Source organism: Oncorhynchus clarkii, chromosome 1, assembly GCF_045791955.1.
Source record: "Oncorhynchus clarkii lewisi isolate Uvic-CL-2024 chromosome 1, UVic_Ocla_1.0, whole genome shotgun sequence".
Lineage (NCBI taxonomy): Eukaryota > Metazoa > Chordata > Actinopteri > Salmoniformes > Salmonidae > Oncorhynchus > Oncorhynchus clarkii.
The window spans coordinates 21,220,707-21,245,080 of NC_092147.1; the positions used below are offsets into that span (position 1 = coordinate 21,220,707).

Here is a 24,374-nt window from a genome sequence, read left to right on the forward strand (position 1 = left end):
CTTGTAACTTTTCCTGTGTGCAATTTTTAAATAATCTGTTCAAGGACATACATCTGGTATATTAAAAGCAATTATTTGTACCATGATTGTCTTTGTTTTTTTTGGGGGGGGGGGGGGGGGTTTACACAAAGACTGACCACAAAGATTGCCATTTTTTCATTCATTATAATGGGGATCCTGTTTTCTGCAAACAATACCTGCAGTACCACGGTCGGCTTTGAACTTCTACGACTTCTATGAGAGGCAGGTTAGCGTTTCTCTTCATGAATCTTGTTCTGGAGGCAGCTCTGTAGTGTGGTCACTAGCTGGCACAGCCACAAAGTAATACAATTTGATTTGAAACATAACCCTAACCTTAAATTAAGACCAAAAAGCTATTTTCTGGTTCATGAAGTTTTACATTATAGCCAATTTTGACTTTGCAGCTGGCGTATCTAAGGGCAAATCGATCAGAGTTACCACCAGGACAAGACTCAGACTAAAAGTCAACCTGCCAATGAGAGGGGGCAGTTGTTCTCCCCTGTTCTGAGCACACAAAATCTCTCCTGGAAGTTTCTCATAGGACCAGGGGCTGAGACTTCCTGTATCTCGCAGCACTCAGCATCATTAGCAGGATCCAGTTGAAGCAGTTTCATCCCAGAACCCCTAATCCCATTTGGACTGGGACCCAATCGCAGAGAGTTAATTAAACAATTTAAAGGAGGGGGAAATGTGAACTTTGGCAATCGATCCTAGCCAGATCGGATCTAATTCAAACATTCAAAACTTGCATGTGTGCGTGTGTGTTTGTGTGTCCGTGTAGGTGAACGACGGCGCAGGGCAGTATGTGTGAGGAAGAGTGACCACCTGGGGGTTTCTGACCAGCGCTGTGAGCCTCTACCCCGTCCCAACGCTGCCACTGAGCCATGTAACACTGACTGTGAACTCAGGTAGATACACACACAACTTAACACACACACACTGTCACTATATATATGTTAAACAGACACTAGCCCATATAGCCTGTTTGCAGGTGGAATGTGGCAGGGAGGAGTGAGTGTTCTGCTAAGTGTGGCCCTGGTTACCGGACCATGGACGTGCAGTGTATGAGGTACAGCTTGCTGAAGAGGCAGAGTGAGAGGGTGGAAGGGAGGGCCTGTTCTGAACTACCTAAACCACAGGCCAGGGAGTCCTGCCATGGGGACTGTCTGCTCAAGAGCTGGCAGTACAGCGCCTGGTCCCAGGTCAGTAGAAACTATAGTCAAAGACACACATCATTACAATACCTGTTTCATGATGTGATGCTATTGCACATTGTCTTGAAAAGCAGCCCATTTTTTATTTAGTCTTCTCATGCATGACAGGTGTTATTATAAGTGGACATGTGATTTAGATTACAAGTAGTAGAGAGTATTTTGTACATGTTTGGTGCAGTGTTTTTGTTAGGCTTTTGTGCAGTACATGTTGAATGGTGAATCTAATGCTGAGTGTTGTGTGCATCATTCAGTGTTCTAAGACGTGTGGTCGTGGGGCCCGTACCAGGGACTCTTACTGTATGAACAATCTGGGGAGGAGACTGGTGGACAGGGAGTGCAGTGACTACCAGAGGATGATCGCGGAGAGCTGCAACGACCAGGCCTGCCCTGACTGGTCAGCCAACGACTGGAGTGAGGTACGGGTCACACTTCACACACACAAACACGCACACACACAGTACACACACACAAATACACACACACACAGTGCAAACACACACATGCACACACATGACACAAATTCACACTGTTACATTCACATCAATAAACACACATAAATATACACACTTTATAAAGTATATGCGTATTAATGTACACACATAATCAAACACACATAAATATACACACTTTATAAAGTATATGCGTATTAATGTACACACATAATAAAACACACATAAATATACACACTTTATAAAGTATATGCGTATTGATGTAAACACATAAAAAAGCACACACATACACACAACAGGACACACACACACACAGTGCAAACACACACATGCACACGCATGACACAAATTCACACACTGTTACATTCACATCAATAAACGCTTCTATAAACACACATAAATATATACACACTTTATAAAGTATATGTGTATTGATGTAAACGCATCACATTTGCTCTAACATGCACACACACTTTGAGGATAACATTTTACACACACAATCACACAATGTTCCTCCCCCCACACACACCCTTCATAACACATATACTTTATTAGTCTTCCTCCCTCACCCTGACCCTATCTCTCCCTCTGTCCCCTCCCAGTGCTTGGTGACGTGTGGGAAGGGGATGAGGCACAGGCAGGTATCCTGTAGTGTGGGGGTAGGAGAGGAGAATCTGAGTGAACACTTCTGTGACCCCAACACCAAGCCTCTAGCCGTGGGGAGCTGTGAGCTGCCAGATTGTGCCTCCTGGCAGGTCGGAGTCTGGGGACCGGTGAGTCCAGATGGATGGATCTGCACGTGCCTGTGTCTGACAGATTCAGGTTCTCGTGTGGTTTATTCTTTGTGATTGAATAGGAATGAATGTGCAGGAATGAATGTTTAAGTGTGTAACATTGTAGTGTGTGTTATTTATGTGTCTGGCTGCATGTGTGCTCTGCACATACATCCCCTTCCTTCCCAGTGTGTATCTGTGGTGTGTATCTGTGTGTGGGGTCAGATTTACTCCGACAGGATATGAGGGCAGAGTGAGAGCGCTAGGGGAGGAAATTACATCTCAAGTCAGAGCACACCACTCCACAACTCACCACACTATCAGGTCCCCCCACTGCCTTAGACGGAGCCGTACACACACAGACCCTGTAAGTCTGCTAGTCCAATACTTCCTCAGCCTATATACACGCACCTTGTCTGGTGTGCACCATCCAGTATGGCAGGAATGAATGGATGAATTAATGTCTTTGACCATTCATTGACTCAACATGATAGTTCCATTGACAGAGCTGGTATATAGTATATATGGCTGTTCGTTCCTGTGTAATCACAATCTACTGCCCAAATCCTGTAGCACTTCCTCCACCAAATGTGTGTACATTACAATTGGCTCAGAACAGGGCAGCACGGCTGGCCCTTGAATGTACACAGAGAGCTAATATTAATAATATGCACGTCAATCTCTCCTGGCTCAAAATGGAGGAGAGATTGAGGCATTGACATGTTGAATGCACCGAGCTGTCTGTTTGAACGACTGGCACACATGCATACCCCACAAGACATGCCACAAGAGGTCTCTTCACAGTACAGAACAGACTATGGGAGGCACACAGTACTAAATAGAGCCATGACTACATGGACTCTATTACACATCAAGTAACTCATGAAAGCAGTAAAATTAGATACACATACACCTTATTGAACAGCGGGGACAGTGAAGCAACACAAACATAGGCACAGACACATGCATACAAACACACGATAACATACGCACTACACACACACGTACACATGTAGATATGTGGTAGTAGAGTTGGGGCCTGAGGGCACACCACTTAATGTGTTGTAAAATCTGTTGTGAATGAATTATATTTTTTATAACTGCCTTAATTTTTCCGGACCCCAGAATGAGTAGCTGCTGCCGTGGGGATCCATAATAAAGACACATACATTAATTTAGCAGATGTTCTTATCCAGAACGATGTAAAGGAGAAATGAGGGTTTAAGTGCCTTGCTCAAGGGCACATCAACAGATGTTTCACCTAGTCGGCTCGGGATTTGTACCAGCAACCTTTCAGTTACAGGCCCGATGCTCTGAACCACTAGGCTACCTGCCGCCCCACTAGGGGCTACCTGCCGCCCCACTAAGCTACCTGCCGCCCCACTAGGCTACCTGCCGCCCCACCAGGCTACCTGCCGCCCCACCAGGCTACCTGCCGCCCCACCAGGCTACCTGCCGCCCCACCAGGCTACCTGCCGCCCCACCAGGCTACTTGCCGCCCCACTAGGCTACTTGCCGCCCCACCAGGCTACCTGCCGCCCCACTAGGCTACCTGCCGCCCCACTAGGCTACCTGCCGCCCCACCAGGCTACCTGCCACTCCGTTAGCAGAGATCTGGGGGAGAGGGTGGGTGTCTGGGAAGTAGTAGGGTTCAACTACATTAAGTTAGACTGCGCTTGGCTGGGCTAGACTATGTGAGCTGAGTTAAAATTGCATCCTTCCTTGAAGTAGAACACTGATCTGCCAACGTTTTACTGTCAATCCTTTTGGAGCATCTGGCCATCATCTGACCCTGTGTGTGTCTCTCCTGTGTGTGTTGTTGCAGTGTGCAGTGACGTGTGGCAATGGTTACCAGATGCGGGCTGTGAGGTGTGTGTCAGGGTTGTATGGGGACACGGTAGATGACAGGAAGTGTAACGCAGCATCCAGACCCAGGGACAGCCAGGACTGTGAGATGGCACCGTGTCCCTGGGCCTCTCCTCAACATAGCACCGTCCGCCCTGACACCTCTGGTCAGCTCCTCACACAGTGGAGATATGGCTCCTGGACCACAGTGAGCACTGCAACCGCGCACATGCACTAATAGGCTTATGAACACTCACGTACAGTAGCTCTCTCTGCATCGCCATTACTACCCCTCTGACTGTACATGTCTGATTCACTGGTCTGTAGAATGCAGCACTGCTCAGCCTCACACACACACACTCCCTCACCCTGGTGTTTTGCATTGTTTCCCAGTGCAAATGAAAAAACAGATCTCTGTCTAAACATGAGGCTTTGGTTTCAAACATGAATCTCAGTTTGTCTGTATGTCTGTCAGAGAGGCTGTGAGCTCGCATGTCAAAGAGGAGGCTAGCGCAAGTGTGGTCCCTCTGAAAAAACACACATACATTCCACTCAGGAGCGATACTGCCATCCTCTCGTGTAAAGTCATGGGCAATTTGGTGTAATTGATATGATTGTGATATTTACATGTGTATTTCAGATGGTGTCTTTAGATCTCAGTAGGTATTCACCCCTTGGTAAAGTTTACTCTGTCCTCCTGTTGAGTTTGCCCGGGTGCAGCTAGAATATCACCATATCATCCTCATGGAGGAGTCTGGTTAGAACATATAGAGACAGAGAGTTTATCAGTTCATTGAAAATAGACTGTTGTTATGCACACATCTTCAATGAAACACATCAGCCAGTAAGAGTTCATGTAAAGTGTGTAAGTGTGACACACTGTAACTCTAATCTTGAATGTTTGTGGGTTCCTCTGTGTGTCTGTCTCAGTGCTCTGTCTCCTGTGGGAAGGGGAAGCGTGCCCGCTATGTCAGCTGTCGGGACGCCCAGGGTGGAGTGGCAGACGAGTCCTACTGTGCCCATCTGCCCCGGCCCCCAGAATCCTCAGCCTGCTTCAGCTCGTGTGGCCAGTGGAGCTCCTGGGAGTGGTCTCCTGTATGTTACAGTTGTTGTCGTTTTTTTAACCCCATTACTTTTATTAAGTATAAACATGTATGAGTAGCTATTATGCCTTTACTACTAGAATAATGCATGCCTTATTAAAGTTTTTTTGCTATGCTCTCTGCCCAGTGTTCAGTGATATGACCTTGTGTCTATTGTTTCCCCAGTGTTCAGTGATATGACCTTGTGTCTTGTTTCCTCAGTGTTCAGTGATATGACCTTGTGTCTAATGTTTCCCCAGTGTTCAGTGATATGACCTTGTGTCTATTGTTTCCCCAGTGTTCAGTGATATGACCTTTTGTCTATTGTTTCACCAGTGTTCAGTGATATGACCTTGTGTCTATTGTTTCCCCAATGTTCAGTGATATGACCTTGTGTCTTGTTTCCCCAGTGTTCAGTGATATGGCCTTGTGTCTATTGTTTCCCCAGTGTTCAGTGATATGGCCTTGTGTCTATTGTCTATTGTTTCCCCAGTGTTCAGTGATATGGCCTTGTGTCTATTGTTTCCCCAGTGTTCAGTGATATGACCTTGTGTCTATTGTTTCCCCAGTGTTTTTATTTTTTTGTTTTACCTTTATTTAACCAGGCAAGTCAGTTAAGAACAAATTCTTATTTTCAATGACGGCCTAGGTTAACTGCCTGTTCAGGGGCAGAACGTCATATTTGTACCTTGTCAGCTCGGGGGTTTGAACTTGCAACCTTCCGGTTACTAGTCCAACGCTCTAACCACTAGGCTACCCTGCCGCCCCACTAGGTTACCCCGCCGTGTTCAGTGATATGACCTTGTGTCTATTCTTTCCCCAGTGTTCAGTGACGTGTGGTGTGGGCCGGGCCACCAGGCAGGTGGAATGCAGTAACTACCACCACCAGGTGGATGAGTCATTCTGCGACCAGTACGAGAGGCCCAGCACAGAGCACGAGTGTACGGCCACTCCCTGCCCCTCCGAGTACCGACAGAGGCCCAATGACCAGCCCTACAGCCCCCACAACCCCGCCAGCCACCCGGGCCATGGCAGTTGGAACGTCCCCTCGGCAGACAACCAGTGGAGGACGGGACCCTGGGGAGGAGTATGTACAGAACCATGGGACCAGAGATTGTACACTCACCTGAGTGACCACTAGTTGTAGGCAATATGGCCGGGGGTTCGGGGGGGTCATGATGTTCCACGTGGTCAAGAAAAACTTCTGGGACTATGATACCATCTCCATGCACTGCTCTCTCCCTCACCTAATTGTCTGACTGCATATCTACTGTTCCTCACATAGTGATCTCTCACTGTATTCACTCAGACAGATAGTAAGGATATGACTAGATTGCAGCTGGTAAGGTAGTGTACAGGCTGTGTATAGAGTTGTGTGTGTGTGTTTCCCTCTGTAACACACTCTGTGCCCCTCCGTAGTGCTCCAGTACGTGTGCAGGGGGCTTCCAGAGGAGGGTGGTAGTGTGTCAGGATGCGGAGGGTCGCAGCACCAGCCACTGTGACCAGAGGGTCAAACCTGCAGAGTCCAAGAGCTGCGACTCAGGACCCTGCCCTCTGTGGAACTACGGCATCTGGGGAGAGGTGAGGGAGAGGCTATACAGACACGCCTGGTGCTCAAATTGATGACGTATGTCGCGCATCTGAGACAGATACCCATTTCAGACTCCTGGGCATGTGTCAATAGTCTAAAGTGGCTTCCTTTCCTCTGCACCTCTTGTTCATCTACTCCCGCACTGAAAGAAGAACTATTGAGATACTGTACCAAGTAGCCTGCCTTTAACTCAAAAGTCTTGCTAAATACTAAGTTGACGCCCTCTTCTCTTTTCCACTCTCAGTGCACCCAGACGTGTGGCGGAGGCAGGAGGACCCGCCAGGTGGTGTGCCAGCGGCCCAACGGACAGAGACTCAACGACCACAACTGTGACGTCCTGGACAAGCCTCCTGACATGGAGCAGTGCAGCCTGCACCTGTGTCCGGGCAGCACATCCTGGCACCGCCGACCATGGAAGCCGGTACGATAGTACTTCCTCTTCCCATAACTTCTCCTCCTCCTTAACTTCCTCCTTCACTGGGGCGTGTCACCATGAGCCGTGAGTAGACATGGGGGTTTGCTTAAATTACAGGGACTGTACTTCTGGCCCATCCACTAGCAGCTAGAGGCTAGCGGCTAGCTAACTGTTTTAGTCTATCTGTAGGAGCGTCAATGGAGCACTAGTGTCAGCGCTAGGTTAGGATAGCCCCAGCCCACCGACACTGGGACATGGAGTGGCATGGTGCTGATTAGAAACAAGGGGGAAAAGAGCACACACAGAATGCTGCTCCACATTGGGAATTGTCAGAAACACATGGTTCTCATTTGGAACTTAGGCTCCAAATGAAAACTATAAATTAGAAGGACAATGTTGTCCAACAATGCCATATATTTGTAGAGGCGAGTGAGTAACTCGAAATATATTTATTTCATATGTGAAGCGTGAAGTAAACGTTTTTTCTGATTTCTGTCTCACCCTGTAACCGAAAGTACACAAGTGTAAATTTGTGTATAAGAGTTACCTTTATCAAACAGCAACAATTACTGTTACTGTATTTTGTGTATCTATCGATGTACAGTATGATTTTATTTTTAGTGGCTAGGTTTCATAACTGAATATGATATTTAATATTTTACTGGTGCTTTTGGTTGGATCTCTTGCGTCTCATGAATAATGACAGTTTGTACAGAGGAAAGTACTTTCAACACGACAGTATGTTTTGTTACTATTTTTAAAATTATGAAAATATATTTTTTAAGACTCATAAATGAAACGTTAAATGCAGTTTTCAAAATGTGCCATCCCTCTTAGAATGTTATATTCTAGATCTTTTCACAGTTCTACCATCCCCTCATGTAACAAGGTGTGCTTCTAAAGTTTGAAATAACTGACAATGAATTATAAGTACAAAATAATAAAAACCAGTAACTATAGAATACTATAGATAGTCTAGATATAACACTGTATTTTAGGGTTCAATTTGAAATGCTTAGAGACATACAGTTACTGTAGGAAAAAAGCTATAATGCCTATGCAAGGAAAATATCGGGCGCAGAAAGTAATGTACAGTAGAAGCTACAAAGACCAGGCCTTCTACACTTCTGGTATCACAGAACTGAAGATTGTACAGGGATCAATGTTCGGCAAAACACTCAACCTCACAATATACTCTCACCCTCACCAGTACATGTGTTATAATTTTTCTGTCTTGTCGTTAGTGTGTTAGTTGGTCATAGTGGCACAAGTGATTTCAGTATTTGTCTTGTATGGTGGGCCCTTTGTCTCTACTGTAAAACTGCACTATAGTACAGGAGAAGTTTACATCAAAATGATGTTTACAGTGGGGTTTCTATAGAAACACAGTCAATCTGTTAAGTACAAGAGGCACTATAAAGTTGTATTATTGAACTTATTCACATCATGACCTGATGTATTTGTATAACTTATGTTACATGCCGTATATCAAGATAAATCCGTCTAATATGGTGTACAAATGTGAAACTATGCAATCCAGCTTTTAAAGCTCTACCATTTCACAGTAGATTTACTTCCAATGTGCTTTTCATCTGAAAGTCTGCTCAGAAGATAAAACCAACTGAATTGGCATCCGCTAATCTCGTACCAACTGAAGCACACAAATACCTCTCTTTTATGATACTGTAGTCATTTGTTGCTTTTTTCTTGGGCGAGTTTCTACATTTCTGAAGGATTTTTTCATATAAAAGCTATTTATTTGTTTACAATAGTTTATTCATTGTTGCAGCTTTAATGTTGTATTTGTTTCAATTTAGATACATGTAACACTTGGGCTGAACTATCATCTGTCATAACCTTCGTAATGCTGTCATCAACCTGACCTGCCATCCGATAACTGCTCCATACATTTCAAAACATTTCATTACTAACTACTTGCTTGATGGATAGCCAGCCAGTCAACATATATAATATTATACCCTTCGACAGCATGAAAAACACTAGTACGTGAAACATGGTTTTCCAAAGTGTCATGACATGTGTGACATCAAGGTGCAGTCTTCCTGACACATAGTTCAGGTGAAGTGTTACCAAAATGGCTCTTTGTTTGTGTTGACCGTAAGCACTCCTGTGAGGTCCTCTCTGGGCTCTCTCTCTTTCTTGTCTTCTTCCTCCTCCACATTCCTTTGTCTCCGACTGTCCCAAGACATTCACTTCATCCAAGACTCCTCCTTAGCCTCGCCAGCCCAGTCGCTCTTCGTGTCTCCAACTTTCTTTACCCAAGGTGCTCAGTGCATTGCTTAGTTTTTTTGTTCAAATGTTTGTTAATCTTTTTCTATTTATTTAGTTCACATTCAAAAATACATAAACATGTTGAAATATCTTTTCCCACTGTAAAAAATATTAAAGAAACAAAGGTTGTGAAATGTGTGTTGTTTTTCAATGTGGCATCATGCTGTAATACTTGGAAAGTATTGTATTCTTTGGCAATGACATTTGCCCCATAACTTCAAAGTCATATTGTTGAGCATTTACTTTTATGCTCATCACAGTACAGGAAATAACATCATATGTGCTCTGTATTTTTGGAGGTTTAAACCAAATACTGTCTAAAATATATACTACACGGAGCAAAAGTTATTGAGATATAAATGCCCACATCCTAAATGCTGAAGCGTCGCCCAAAAGTTATTGAGATATAAATGCCCACATCCTAAATGCTGAAGCGTCGCCCAAAAGTTATTGAGATATAAATGCCCACATCCTAAATGCTGAAGCGTCGCCCAAAAGTTATTGAGATATAAATGCCCACATCCTAAATGCTGAAGCGTCGCCCAAAAGTTATTGAGATATAAATGCCCACATCCTAAATGCTGAAGCGTCGCCCAAAAGTTATTGAGATATAAATGCCCACATCCTAAATGCTGAAGCGTCGCCCAAAAGTTATTGAGATATAAATGCCCACATCCTAAATGCTGAAGCGTCGCCCAAAAGTTGTACACAAGTCAAACAAACTTCAGAAACAAACTTCACGATAACTGTTTCGGTTTAATTATATCCCAATAGCATTTGTTACACAATATATGATACCTGCAATATTTGTTGACACAGAAAAATATATACCTTTGCAGTTCCTCCTCATGTCTCTATCCAGCTAATCTAAAGCCAGCTATCTGAGTTTTTTAGAATAGCATAAAAGTGTGCTTTATAAAATAGCATAAACAGCATAAATTAAAACCACACAAAATCTAATGTAAAACAGACTGCAGGCTTTCTTCATACTGTTATGATGTTTTTTTTAGCATTTCATTTTGCAAACACTCAAGAGAAAACATACTCCAATTTTGGCACAGGCTGGCACATATATCTGTTTACAATTGTAGTAATAGGGCTATCTCCGTAATGCCTTTGGCTGTAAACCAACAGAGTATTGTGTTTTATTACAAGAATAATTGGAAATTAATCAATGTTGGCAAGTTTGTTATATTTTAAGAGGTCCCAAATCAAAACCCCAAAAAATGATGTTCATGCAATACTGTTGATGAATTCATTTGAGCCTCTTTTCTGTTGTATTATATCATGCTTTCAAATAGAGACGATCATTTCAACAGGACAAGTCAAATAAGCAGAGCCAATACCAAAAATAAAAAACTGAAATATAACATTTAAATAAGTATTCAGACCCTTTACTCAGTACTTTGTTGAAGCAACAAGCTTGGCACACCTTTATTTGGGGAGTTTCTCCCATTCTTCTCTGCAGATCCTCTCAAGGTCTGTCAGGTTGGATGGGGAGCGTCGCTGCACAGCTATTCAGCTATTCAGGTCTCTCCAGAGATGTTTGATCATTTTCAAGTCTGGTTCAAGCTCTGGCTGGGCCACTCAAGGACATTCAGAGACTTGTCCTGAAGCCACTCCTGCGTTTGGCTGTGTGCTTATGGTTGTTGTCCTGTTGGAAGGTGAACCTTCGCCCCAGTCTGAGGTCCTGAGTGCTCTGGAGCAGGTTTTCATCAAGGATCTCTCTTTACTTTGCTCCGTTCATCTTTCCCTCGATCCTGACAAGTCTCCCAGTCCCTGCCGCTGAAAAACATCCCCTGCTTCACTGTAGGGATGGTGCCAGGTTTCTGACATAAATTACGCTTGGCCAAAGAGTTCAATCTTGGTTTCATCAGACCAGACAATCTTCTTTCTCATGGTCTGAGAGTCCTTTAGGTGACTCTTGGCAAACTACAAGCAGGCTGTCATGTGACTTTTACTAAGGAGTGGCTTCCGTCTGGCCACTCTACCATAAAGGCCTGATTGGTGGAGTGCTGCAGAGATGGTTGTCCTTCTGGAAGGTTCTCCTATCTCCACAGAGGCACTCTGGAGCTCTGTCAGAGTGACCATCGTGTTCTTGGCCACCTCCCTGACCAAGGCCCTTCTCCCCTGGTTGCTCAGTTTGGCCGGGTGGCCAGCTCTAGGAAAAGTCTTGGTGGTTCCAAACGTATTCCATTTAAGAATGATGGAAGCCACTGTTCTTGGGGACCTTCAATGATGCAGAAATGTGTTGGTACTCTTCCCCAGATCTGTGCCTCAAAACAATCCTGTCTCGGAGCTCTACCGACAGTTCCTTCAACTTCATGGCTTGGTTTTTGCTGTGGGACCTTATATAGACAGGTGTGTGCTTTTCCCAAATCATGTCCAATGAATTGAATTTAACACAGGTGGACTCCAATCAAGTTGTAGAAACATCTCAAAGATGATCAATGTAAACAAATGCACCTGAGCTCAATTTCGAGTCTCATAGCAAAGGGTCTGAATAGGAAAGGAAAGGAAAGGGAAGGATACCTAGTCAGTGAATACTTATGTAAATAAGGTATTTCTGTTTCTTTAATAAATTTGCTAAAATTTCTAAAAACCTTATTTCGCTTTGTCATTATGGGGTATTGTGTGTAGATTGATGAAGATTTTTTTTAAATCAATTTTAGAATAAGGCTGTAATGTAACAAAATGTGCAAAACGTCAAGGGGTCTGAATACTTTCCTAATGCGTTGTACTGTATGTTGGCATGTTTCATAAAGTGATTTGCTTTCTCAAGTGGCAGTTATGTGGGTTGAATCTTGGACTTACCTGGTCATGGACTTACCTGGTGAGATGATTAGGGTATCTTGTGGCATTCTTCAGTCAGGGTTTGTCCAATAGAACAATCAAGCAACGTAAGCATTAACTGATTCCAAAGAGAATAACTCACCAAAGACAGAAAATAATTGAAATTTATTGCACAGATTTTGTTATTCAAACACAGTTTGGGAGCAGTAAAGTTCCACACAAAATAGATATAGCAACAATGGTAACATCATTAAGTAATGATGATTGCTTTAAAAACAGCTGCAACCCTTTTTGGGGTGAAGCAGCACTAACCAACAATAATGTGATGAATTGAACACTCCAACATTTTAGTAATTTATGCCTATTTGTTGCTTATAAACACAATTTCCTGCAGTTAGTGGAGGAGTCCCAATGAGAGCGATCTTTGTTGACGTGACCCTGAACGAAAGACATTTGTTAAAATGACAACAACATAAACATATTTGTTTAAAATGACAACAACATAAACATATTTGACTTTGGCCTGAGGCAAATCCCCTAAACCTGTCACCCTGGGGTCAGATGGTAGTAACATCATTGAGCTTGTGTTTTCTGATCCAGTCCATATGCTGGTGTAGCACTGATCAACTGGACTAGCTAGGACTTGGAGACTTGGAGGTTCCCTCAGTCTCAGTTCTTCAAGCATGGTTCTTGTCATAGGTTGGAAACCAGAGCAGGATGCTAATGTTACATTTGGTCCCTGTTAGTGGTGGTTTATTCATTAAGCCAAACCAAATTATGGTAATTGATGAGTTGTATTGGTCAGTATACTTGTAGGATTTGGCATGTTCGGAGGGTTAAGCCTTTGGAGGCACCAAACCAGATTCTGCTTCGAGATGTTATCTGAGGCATCAACATCTTTGGACAGAAGTATAGCTTTGACAGCAGCAACAAAGTCTGTATTGAAAGGCCAAACAGTTGGAAAACATGGAGGACAGACAAAACATATATCAAAATAAGTCTCATTTTTTTCATTCTTACATTTCCTGTCTGTTTTAAATCAGTCATTTGTTTTTGTCCCAGGATTTGATTAAAAAACAACTGTAATATTAGTATGCTCTCCATCAACATTGATGTGTCCAATATTTATTTCTTGCAATTTAGAGAGCAATGAAATAATGCTGCCATGCCTCAATAGAAACAAATGACAGAGAAAAGACACGGCTTGTATACAAAGATTGATTTGTTTTTATCCCAGATTGCCCAACAAAACACACACATTTCTTAACGTTTGGCTGAGAGAGAACTATACAAGATATTTATATAGTACATATGGAACATAAATATTAAGTGTCAGCGATGGAGAGTCTTTCATCTAAACCAGTGAACCCTCTTGCCTATATAGACATCTGCGATCAAGCACGGTTGATGTCAAACTTCAAAGTTTGATATATATTTGGCTCTATGTGGCCTAGTCCTGTACATTAAAGCCTCGTTTAGACATAGCCACTAATGCAGTCTCAGTGACGGAGGGTGATGACATAAAATAGGAGGAGTTGACTCGGGACCACAAAGAAACTGGATACAGAGCAGAGCAAGTGGAGAGAGAGTGGGGAAAAGATTGAGAGACTAGTTTAGGCAGATTTTTGTTTCGCTGGCGCTACAGCTGGGGATGGATGCAGGGGGATAAAATAAGTAGAGATCTGGAAGCGTTTAAACTAGGCTTTCCCTGGCTCGTCCAATGATCGGGAACAGGTCCTCAACTGGCATTGCAACGCATCTGAGAGAAAGATCTCTAAAGCTTATGGGGTGAATCCTCTCTGAAATGGGACTTCAATGCATGTTTCTCTCACCTCGTCTCTACTGGAGATTATTCATGTTGGGGCCTGTTGGTGGCTGTCATGTTGATGTACCTTGGTAGTTGGACTGTACAAACTCTTCATATTTGTCTACATTTTTTTCTCTCCAAACTTGGTTCAGTGGGAAAGTGTTTGAGGTTGCCCTAGAAGAACGTGGTAACCCACTCAAAATACGATATCTCCCTAGAAAGTAGAGCTTATTACTTTTTACCTCACATCTTACCAAGACACCCTACACCGTTGCTTTCTTGTGTGGCGTCAGTTAGCAGTGCAATAGACGTCAGTGTATTACTCTTTATATGAAGACTTCCAGGCTCTACCTTTACTGATGTGGGTCCTGTGCTGCACGTTCCACATTAGCTACCTGGCTGGCAGGTCTGTTTCTACTTGTGCATCTGTCTCTCAGAGCTTTAGGGCCGCTGGTTCACAGATGGTGAAGACATTCCAGCAAGTCAATGTCTGAGCCTACAGTACTCATCGATGTTACATATTCAGCCCCAACGTCTCCCTCCCATCCTTTTGTGATTAAACGACGCCGCCGTTTACATCACACAATGTTCAGTCCTCTTATATCATCCGCCAGAGTAAATTCCAAGCACAAACTCATTTTGTCAATGAGGTCTGGAAGGCCGCACTGGATATTGGTTATATTTCCTCGCAATCAAATGTTTTTAATTGTAATCTATCCATTGATTTTTGAATTTTCTATGCTCCCTGACTGTCTTGTGTTTTCATTTGGGTGATTATTAGCGAGTTGGACACAGTCAAGAAACTCTATCATTTCTACACAGTTTGGATTTGCTTTTAGTCATTTTAAAGTATCAAATTTAAAAAACTATATATATATTTAACCAGGCAAGTCAGTTAAGAACACATTTTTATTTACAATGACGGCATACCCCGGCCAAACCCTCCCGAAACCCGGACGACTGTAATGCTCCGGGTGTCGTGGGTGTGGAGTCAAACGCAGGAGACAGAGAGTGCAATGATGTGCTTCTTTAATAGCACCAACGCACCACAGGGTGCTCACAATAGTCACGGCCCCAAACACAGGGAATGAAAATGTACAACTGAAAATGCACGACCAGGCACTAACACGTATCTCTACAACAGAGCCGAAGGTTACAATGAATAATCCCGCACAACAACCAGGTTGTCTAATAAAGACAAACTAATCATTCATAAACAGGTGCTACGAATAAACATACAAGGAGGGGGAGGAAAGACAATCAGTGGCAGCTAATAGGCCGGTGACGACTACCGCCGAGCGCCACCCGCCCGGGAAGGGAAACCACCCTCGGTCGGACTCGTGACAGTGACACTGGGCCAATTGTGCAACGCCCTAAGGGACTCCGAATCACGGATCGAACCTGGGTCTGTAATGACGCCTCTAGCACTGCAATGCAGGGCCTTAAACCGCTGCGCCACTCAGAATAATGACAGAATAATGATATAATCCTATTAAAAAATATAGTATATACTCAAACCACCCAGGGAACCGGCCCACGGGCTGTATGTTTGACACCCGTCTAGGATCTGAAAATGTACAGTGTGGCTACGTGAGGCAGTCATTGGTGGGCAAATATTATATCTGATGTGCTAGAAACCAAGGAATTATAGCTGCCTTTGACTTTGTAGTCAATGCTATTACCTAACTTGTTTTCCTTCTACTGTTAAGGACACAGTTATTCTCAAGGTTTAACACCATTTTTGGAGTCCACTGAGCCCAGCTGCAGATTGTACATTGTTGCACATCTTCAAAGAGTGCTATAGTGGGGGTGAAATCAAAGGTAGATAGCATATCAGGCTTGTGAAACACACCAGCAACACACAACAATTTCACCCCCATAAAAAGACAGAGGTGTAAACAGAGGGTTCAGCTTGGAGGAATGTGTTAATGAGACACACACGGGCAGGTGTTGACCATCAACCACCTCTAAATTACAAACAACCTAACAACAATGTGATCGTCCCATCATACAATATTTGGGGCAACATTTTCTTGTGTCTCTTAGAGAGAGAAAAATGTTGCCCTTTGTCCGATATCTGTACTGTAGCTTTTTGGTTGGAACACAAGGCCAAGGTCAAGGTCGTTGGTGTCTTATGATGCAATTCTGTTATGGGATCCCAGGATGAACAATGCTGTAAGACAAACATTAGCTGTACCCCATATATATAGTCAAGTTATCGTTACTCGTTGTGTATTTATTCCTTGTGTTATCATTTTTTTCTATCATTTTTCTCTGCGTTGATGGGAAGGGCCCGTAGGGAAGCATTTCACTGTTAGTCTACACTTGTTGTTTACGAAGCATGTGGCAAATAACATTTGATTTTATTTATTTATTTTAAAAGAACACTATGTCTTTGGCTTTGGTTGTGAACTCGTCACTAGGATAAATGACACTAGAGTTTGGGTCTTGACAGCTTAACAGTGAAGTGGTGTTGAGTAAGAAGAAGATGGAATAGGGACTCTTGGAAGCTCTTGGAAATCCTGGGCCAAAGGTCACTTTAGAATCTCATGCATTGTTCCGTCTTTTTAGTTCTGCTGTCCGAAATCAGGTTCACTTTCCTGGTCTGGCATAGCTTTATGAGACAACAGCATTGTACTCAATGAAGCACCAATGGAGTTTTTCTGGAGTGGGACATGGAAATGGATCTTGGTTCCTGCTGAATGTTTGGACAGGTAGAAAAACGGGTTGTTTTTGTCATTCCCAAAAGTTGACTTATGGTTGCTCAGTTCATCTTTTCTGAGTGGTGTTGACTTAAAAAGAGAATAGTTTTGGGGAAACTTAATATGCCCTTTTAGGATTGTTTATTTGAGTTTCTAGCCATGGCAGAGGCACAGTTTGGCACCAACTACACAGTTGAGTTTAGTCGACTGCTTTCATTTTCCATCACAAGCAGCCTTAAGCTCTTGTAGTGAACATTTGGTCAACTTTGTTAACACAGACCAATAATTATTTAGACTTTGCAATATCCTTTTCAATCATCATTACCCTTACAATAAACTCCATGGTGACGCCAATAAGAAATGTCCCTATTTTTTTACCTTCGGTATCTAAATATACTTATGACATTGGTTTGTGCCAACTCAACCAATTAATTTCAGTTAATACAGCCTACTTACTTGTGTAGTAATTGTCTAATGATATCTCTTTGGCCACTGATGTCTGGATGCCAGATTTGGACCACGTTGGCCAGGGTTAGACTGGACTGTATTAGTGCTAGTATGAGGTGTTGCTTAATGTTTCTTCCCATGCATGGAGATGATCAGGCCTGTGTGTGGCTATTTTGGCCTTGAGGATGAAAGATCTATGACTCTGACATTCCTCCGCCCCACGATGTTCTGCTCTTACCAGCTTTTCCCACGTCGACAGCATGTGTTGTTTTGACTTCTGTCTTTGAAACTTCCTTGCAAAACAGGACCTTGAACAGAAAAAGCATCCTGTGATAGCTCTCTGGCCATATGTCTTAGCCTCCCTCACTCTCTGAGCTCTGCAAACATCTTCTTACATTTTTTCCCCCTCATTGACACTGATAAAGGTGTAATAACATCAGTGTAATAATCAGTGTAATGAACTGAAATAATATCAGTGGAACAACATCAGAGGAATAAGCTGTAATACAATCTATCAGTGTATCTTGTTCACTAATATCACTTGGTCCTTGGAAAATGAGAACATATTGAGTTGTTAGGAGGATCATAAACCTAGATTATCTTCAATATGACTTCGATCATCTTTTTTTGAAGCTGTTGACAATTTCTATACATAGTATTTGAGTATCAGTTTGCTAGTACAGAGTGTAATATTCTGGACAACCTTCACACAATCGTGAGTTTGTTCTTGCTCCAGAAACGTCGGTACTAAAGAAATTAGACAGTGCCTTTTAAGGTTTGAAAACATCTGACAAACATTCCAAGTGAACTATCAGTTGAAAGTGAGTTGTTCTATAGGGATTTCTGTGTTTTTTTTCTGTTCAAGTTGCATATGCTGTGGCGTAGTCGCATTGGCTGAAATACAGGTAATTCCATGGTCTCAAAAGTTACCAAATAGCCTGGTCTCTCTTTGCTTAAACGCTTCCATGTGTCCATTAGCTTACCTGTCCTCTGTGATGGAATGGGCGGATGTCATCATACAATTGCAGCCTGCCATGCCTAGACAAAGACATGCTCTTATGAATAGCGTGGAAATAGAAAAAAGACATAACCTGTCAATATTCTTGATGCATCTCACATTTCAGTATAGACTACCAAAGTCCATTTAAGTATCAATCTATGCGATCATTGAAATAAAAAAAATCCAGCTCCATGTCTATTTACCTACAAGTACAACAAGCTGTTTTATAGTATGGTCTTAATAGCACAGAGAATAAACATGAATTAGCTGGATTTGGTTTGGCAATAAATGAAGTGAACTGTTCCAGAACCCTGAAACACTAGCAAAGCAGGAATGCAGTGGAAAGAAGAAGAAAATGAAGTGAACTGTTCCAGAACCCTGAAACACTAGCAAAGCAGGAATGCAGTGGAAAGAAGAAGAAAATGAAGTGAACTGTTCCAGAACCCTGAAACACTAGCAAAGCAGGAATGCAGTGGAAAGAAGAAGAAAAGGAAGTGAACTGTTCCAGAACCCTGAAACACTAGCAAAGCAGGAATGCAGTGGAAAGAAGAAGAAAAGGAAGTGAACTGTTCCAGAACCCTGAAACACTAGCAAAGCAGGAATGCAGTGGAAAGAAGAAGAAAAGGAAGTGAACTGTTCCAGAACCCTGAAACACTAGCAAAGCAGGAATGCAGTGGAAAGAAGAAGAAAATGAAGTGAACTGTTCCAGAACCATGAAACACTAGCAAAGCAGGAATGCAGTGGAAAGAAGAAGAAAATGAAGTGAACTGTTCCAGAACCCTGAAACACTAGCAAAGCAGGAATGCAGTGGAAAGAAGAAGAAAATGAAGTGAACTGTTCCAGAACCCTGAAACACTAGCAAAGCAGGAATGCAGTGGAAAGAAGAAGAAAATGAAGTGAACTGTTCCAGAACCCTGAAAGACTAGCAAAGCAGGAATGCAGTGGTAAGAAGAAGAAAAGGCACAAGCTGCTTAGCTGTTAGCACAATGCAGTAACCGGCCAAACATGGCTCGTCTCTGTCTGTGTACTGTAGGACATCTCCCGTTCTGATTGAAAAACTTTGTTAAACAAAACCGTGTTACTGGGGTGGCTTTCAGGCAACGATTTCATTCCGTCTTCTAAAGTAATCCATATTATTTCTCGATGAAATTTACTCCCTGATACTAGAATTAACCCACCTAATCATGTGAAATGAATTGCTGTTACAACTTGGGAGAGCACATCTGTCTCGAGAGAAAGTCATTTTTCATGCGGCTTGTATATTTTTCTTATTTTTCAACAAAGTTTTAATAGTAATAATACATGTATATGCAACTTAGAAGGTACGTTTATCCAGTGTGACTTACAGTACAGTAAATGGATACATTTAAGTGTTTGTAATCCCCATATACATTTTCTGTGAATGTGAATGAAGCCCCCCCCCTCCCCCCCCCCCCCCCCATTTATATTGTTAGAGATCCCACACTGTAGTATTTACTGTAGTAACATGCATTACCAGCCTTGTAACCCTTCATTAGTCATATTTATTTACTCATTTACTAAATTATCCAAATGAAAATCACTATCTTTTGCCCTCAGTATGTTAGTTAGCAGACCAGCAAGCTATTCATGGGAAAGGCAATTGAGCAGTTGAAGCGTAGTAAGAGGAGAGTTGACTTACCTGATCCAGTGTTGAGTAGAGTGAGGCAGCAGCCTAGCCTGGTAGTAGAGTTTAGAGTGGAGGGGTTGGTCGGTTCCCAGGTCCTTGCCCTCCTCCTGTACTGCTCAGCTCAGCTCTCGGAGGTTGTTCTTTGGCCCCACGCGCTGTGCCGGTTTTCTGCTCTACTTCTACGTTACCATCCTTGATTAACTAATGGCTGACAGATAAGGCTGCCTGGCTGTGGAGAGGGAGGAGCACGCCGCCTAATAATGTCTTCTCCCCACTGTTAAACAGGCAGCAGAACCAGTTCAGCTGAGTAGCACTGCCCGTAACACTGCTCGTAGCACTGCCCGTAGCACTGCCTGTATGGCTGTGGTTTCCTTTCTTCCTCCTGCTCTTTTTTATTTTCCTATTTTTTCTTCTTCAGTGACAGCATTAAGGAGGGGCTAACACCCCCTCTATCGCCCCTACTGTACATGTCTGCCTGTCTCCGTTCCTGTCTGAAGTGGAGGGAGCAGTGTTATCATTTTTGAGTGAGCGTGCAGCGGATATAAGAAACTGCCATGTTTAGGATCAGTCAGTCAACGCAGGGCAGCTTTGATGTCTCCTAGTCAGCTGGGCTGAGCCCTGTGTTTAAAATGCCTTTGTAATTACAATGTGTATAATATACTGTATCTGTGTACAGTGCCAACTCAAGCACTGCCCTCACCACAGTAAAGAAGAGAAGATAGAAGGAGGTGCCTCTCTGTTTAAATGGTTCAAATGGGTACTCTAGCAGAGTGAACTCACCAAGTGTTGCACAAACGTGTCTCTTTGAGTGCTTGAATGCTTCTCCTCCATTAGTGGAAAAAGAAGTCATTCTTCACATCCTATGCCCACAGCCCCTGTTGTCCAAACCTAAAAAGTGACCAGCTTTTGTTAGAATTCAATACAATATGTCTAAAATAAATCTTCCTTAAATAATTCCATCACAGCACAGTAAGTCCAATAGAGTGTACTATCTATGGCCACCACAAGTTTACCATTTTGATGTTATGCAACATTCTGAGATCATAATTAAGGGACAATACAATATTATGTTTATTATCTGGGCTGGAAAATATGCTAAGACAAAACAAGAGTTCTCCACGTCTTGTTGTACTTTATTCCAATACCCCATTTTAGAGAAGACGGAATATTTTTGTCCATCGACCGACCTTCGTCTCAGGCTTTCTGAAGACTCATCAGGATCGCTCTGCTTTTTATTCGTAGTGTTCTTGTTTTCTCTGTAGCTTTCCTGAAGCATTGTACAGCTTATTGAAAGCATATGATTGTCTAGCCATATGTATGCATCCAGGTCTTTTAGCTTTGTGAGTTTTCTCTCTCCTGGGCTTGTGTGTGTGTGTCTCTCTCTAGTTTGTGCCATGTACAGGGTATACACGTTAAACAGGGGAGTGCATTCAAACCTGGGTGTTCACTGGATGCTTTACAGAGATCCATGTCATGATTAGTTTATCCAAAAGTGGTTTATAGCTTGTTCACTTGGCCATGAGATGCAATAACATATCATGTGTGTTCATCTCAACTCATACACTGAAGACACTATATTGAGCAAAGCACCGTGTTGGATACTTTTATACATTTTATAACGTCTTTTCTAGTACATTTTCATTGATTCTTGTGGTGTTTATACTCTTTTAGACTATTTAATTTGGCTCACTACTCTTTCATGTGGTAGAGAGGGAACCTCCTCAGGAGTAAGTTAAGTAGTGGGCTAACCGTGACCATTGAAACCATTAACCATCAAATCATAACAAGCAGGCTCTCAATGCGCAACACAAAACAGCACATTGGATGATTAAGTACTTTGTCTCTTCATTCATATAAAGTTCTAAACTGATTGACATGTTGTACTTTCGCAGAACTTGAGCATCGGGTATAAGCATGGTTTCAAAAAGTGTTGTTGGAAAAGGCATTCACTAGAATCTCTGCACTCACTGTCTCCATTTTGTTTTATCCCCCTCTTCTGTCTCTCTAGTGTTCTGTGAGCTGTGGCCGAGGGACCAAGCAGCGGGAGATAACCTGTGTTTACCAAAACCAAACCCAAATAGAGGAAGAGCACTGCAGTCATCTGTCATGTCCCCGGACACAGAAGGCCTGCCGAGCCCAGGGATGCCCCAGCTGGAAGGCCAACAGGTGGAGCAAGGTATGTGTCATTCACCATCCCGTCCCCACACACTCTCCAAATACCCCCAGGCCCCTTGGCGGGACCACACCACCCGCCCCTCTCTAATGCTAACAGTCACCTCTAGCAGCTGGGACGCCAACGCAAACACGGTCAAGGGCTTCCCAGTGTCCCCAGATAGTAGAACATATAAAGTACTGTACACACTGAGCACCTGTCCAATCACTGAGCAGTTTATATACTCTTGTACCAAACGTCCTTCCGATGTGAGTTAAACACCACAGGCTACATTTACATAAGTGTTTATGCAATGCACCATACTTGTATACTTGTGAGAGGAAATTTTATGGGAATTCAATGAAGCTTGTGCTGTGCATTCGCTCTCTCTCCTAGGCTTGACTAGTTATCATGCTAGTTCCTTTACATTTCTTGCACTCAAAACAGCAGTGGCTAGTTGCCCAGTGCATTTTCCTGCACCAATGCAGCATGCTGGACAAAAGACACAAGAAGGTACCTACTTTCTACAGACAGACAGATCCCACTGGGCACAAACTTGTTGAATCAATGTTTCAATGTAATTTGTCAACTGTTTGTAACGTGAAATCTATATGAAAAATACATTGGATTTGCAAAAAGTCGTCAATGTAAACGTTTGTTTTGAGAGTCAAATTTCAACCACAGAATGATATCATTATGGTAACACATTTTCAACATAGACAAACCTTGTATAAAATATGTTGAATTTGTACCTTTAAATAACGTCAGATCTTCAACGTTATATCCACTATCAAAAAAAAAACAATAGACTGGGCAGCACCTCCTACTGGAGAGCGGATCTATCTACAGCTATCCATTTGGTCTCCCATCCCATTTAATGAAGTCCAGCCCAGCTTTGATATTTGTCACTGACTACTGCCAGTGTGCTATTGTGACAATGATTATTGAGAGCTCTCTTAACTAAATAGATTCACTGTAGCTATCAAAGTCATTACAAAGGGTAGGTTTTACAGAGCAAATGAAATGTAGCCATACTCTCTCTATAAATCCTATTTCATCAATGATACTATTTAGACCTATATAACATTTGCGAAGTCATCGTCAGCTATTGTTTCAATTCAAACCAGGGTTCAACTAAAAATAGACAATACATATAAGACTAGTGTTTCACGCTTTGGTTGACGTCAAATTTAGTCTTCAAGTTAATAATGAATAAGTTGGATTTACATCTCCATTTCAACCAAAAATCTAAATGAAAGAAAATGACTAAATCAAATCAAACTTTATTTAAAGTGCAGTTAAAGTTTGATTTGATTTAGTCCTTTAGCAGTGCTAGGAGACAGGAAATCCATGAGCCCAAATGTATCACAAGGCCACCAGAGAGTAAAGGAGATGTTGGTGGAGGGAGCTTTGTCATGTTCTGACAGGTTGTCCAGAGCAGAGGAAGGAGTAGTTGTCTGTCCGTGAGTGGTGACTGTTTAACAGTCTGATGGCCTGGAGATAGAAGCTGTTTATCGGTCTCTCTGTCCCAGCCTTGATGCGCCTTTACTGTCTCCGCCTTCTAGATGGTAGTGGGATGAACAGGCCTTCCTGTGACACCAGGTGCTGTAGATGTCCTGACAGGTGGGCAGTGTGCCCCCGGTGATGCGTTGGGCTGACTGCACCACCCCCAGGAGAGCCTTGCAATTTTGGACATTGCAATTGTCATACCAGGCAGTGATACAGCCCGACAGCATGCTCTCTATGGTGCATCTGTAGAAGTTTGTGAGGGTCTAGGGGCCAAGACAAATTTCTTCAGCCTCCTGAGGTTGAAGAGGAATTGTGGCTTGTTCTTCACCACCGTGTCTGTTTGAATGGACCATTTCAGTTCGTCATTGATGTGCAAGCTGAGGAACTTGAAGCTTTTCACCCTGTCCACTGCGTTCCCGTCGGAGAGTAGCAATGGTCAAGAGGGCTCGATGTGCGAGTAGCATAGGAGATGTGTTGATAGAACTTCAATAGCGTTTTCCTCAGATTTCCTTTATTAAAGGCCCCAGCTACAATAAATGCAGCCTCAGGTTATGCGGTTTCCAGTTTGCACAAAGTCCAGTGTAGTTCCTTGAGAGCCGTCCCTGTGTCTGCTTGGGTGGGAAAATGCACAACC

At 42.9% G+C, this 24,374-nt stretch overlaps 1 protein-coding gene and 1 long non-coding RNA gene across 2 annotated transcripts in view; one reads left to right on the forward strand and one right to left on the reverse strand.

Annotated features, from left to right (window-relative positions):
- LOC139385010 (A disintegrin and metalloproteinase with thrombospondin motifs 20-like) overlaps window positions 1-24,374 on the forward strand; it is a 153,857-nt gene that overhangs the window by 112,685 nt on the left and 16,798 nt on the right. Inside the window, exons 19-28 of the mRNA XM_071130028.1 lie at window positions 803-929; window positions 1,013-1,223; window positions 1,487-1,651; window positions 2,287-2,457; window positions 4,283-4,510; window positions 5,233-5,397; window positions 6,208-6,471; window positions 6,804-6,965; window positions 7,220-7,396; window positions 22,088-22,255. Coding sequence (XP_070986129.1) covers window positions 803-929; window positions 1,013-1,223; window positions 1,487-1,651; window positions 2,287-2,457; window positions 4,283-4,510; window positions 5,233-5,397; window positions 6,208-6,471; window positions 6,804-6,965; window positions 7,220-7,396; window positions 22,088-22,255 — 1,838 coding nt within the window. The remainder of the gene's footprint in view (window positions 1-802; window positions 930-1,012; window positions 1,224-1,486; window positions 1,652-2,286; window positions 2,458-4,282; window positions 4,511-5,232; window positions 5,398-6,207; window positions 6,472-6,803; window positions 6,966-7,219; window positions 7,397-22,087; window positions 22,256-24,374) is intronic.
- Window positions 16,703-20,395, reverse strand: LOC139385065 (uncharacterized). The gene is made up of 3 exons (XR_011628913.1): window positions 20,092-20,395; window positions 18,415-18,469; window positions 16,703-17,739 (listed from the first exon to the last, which is right to left on the reverse strand). It is a non-coding gene; the product is annotated as an uncharacterized lncRNA (long non-coding RNA).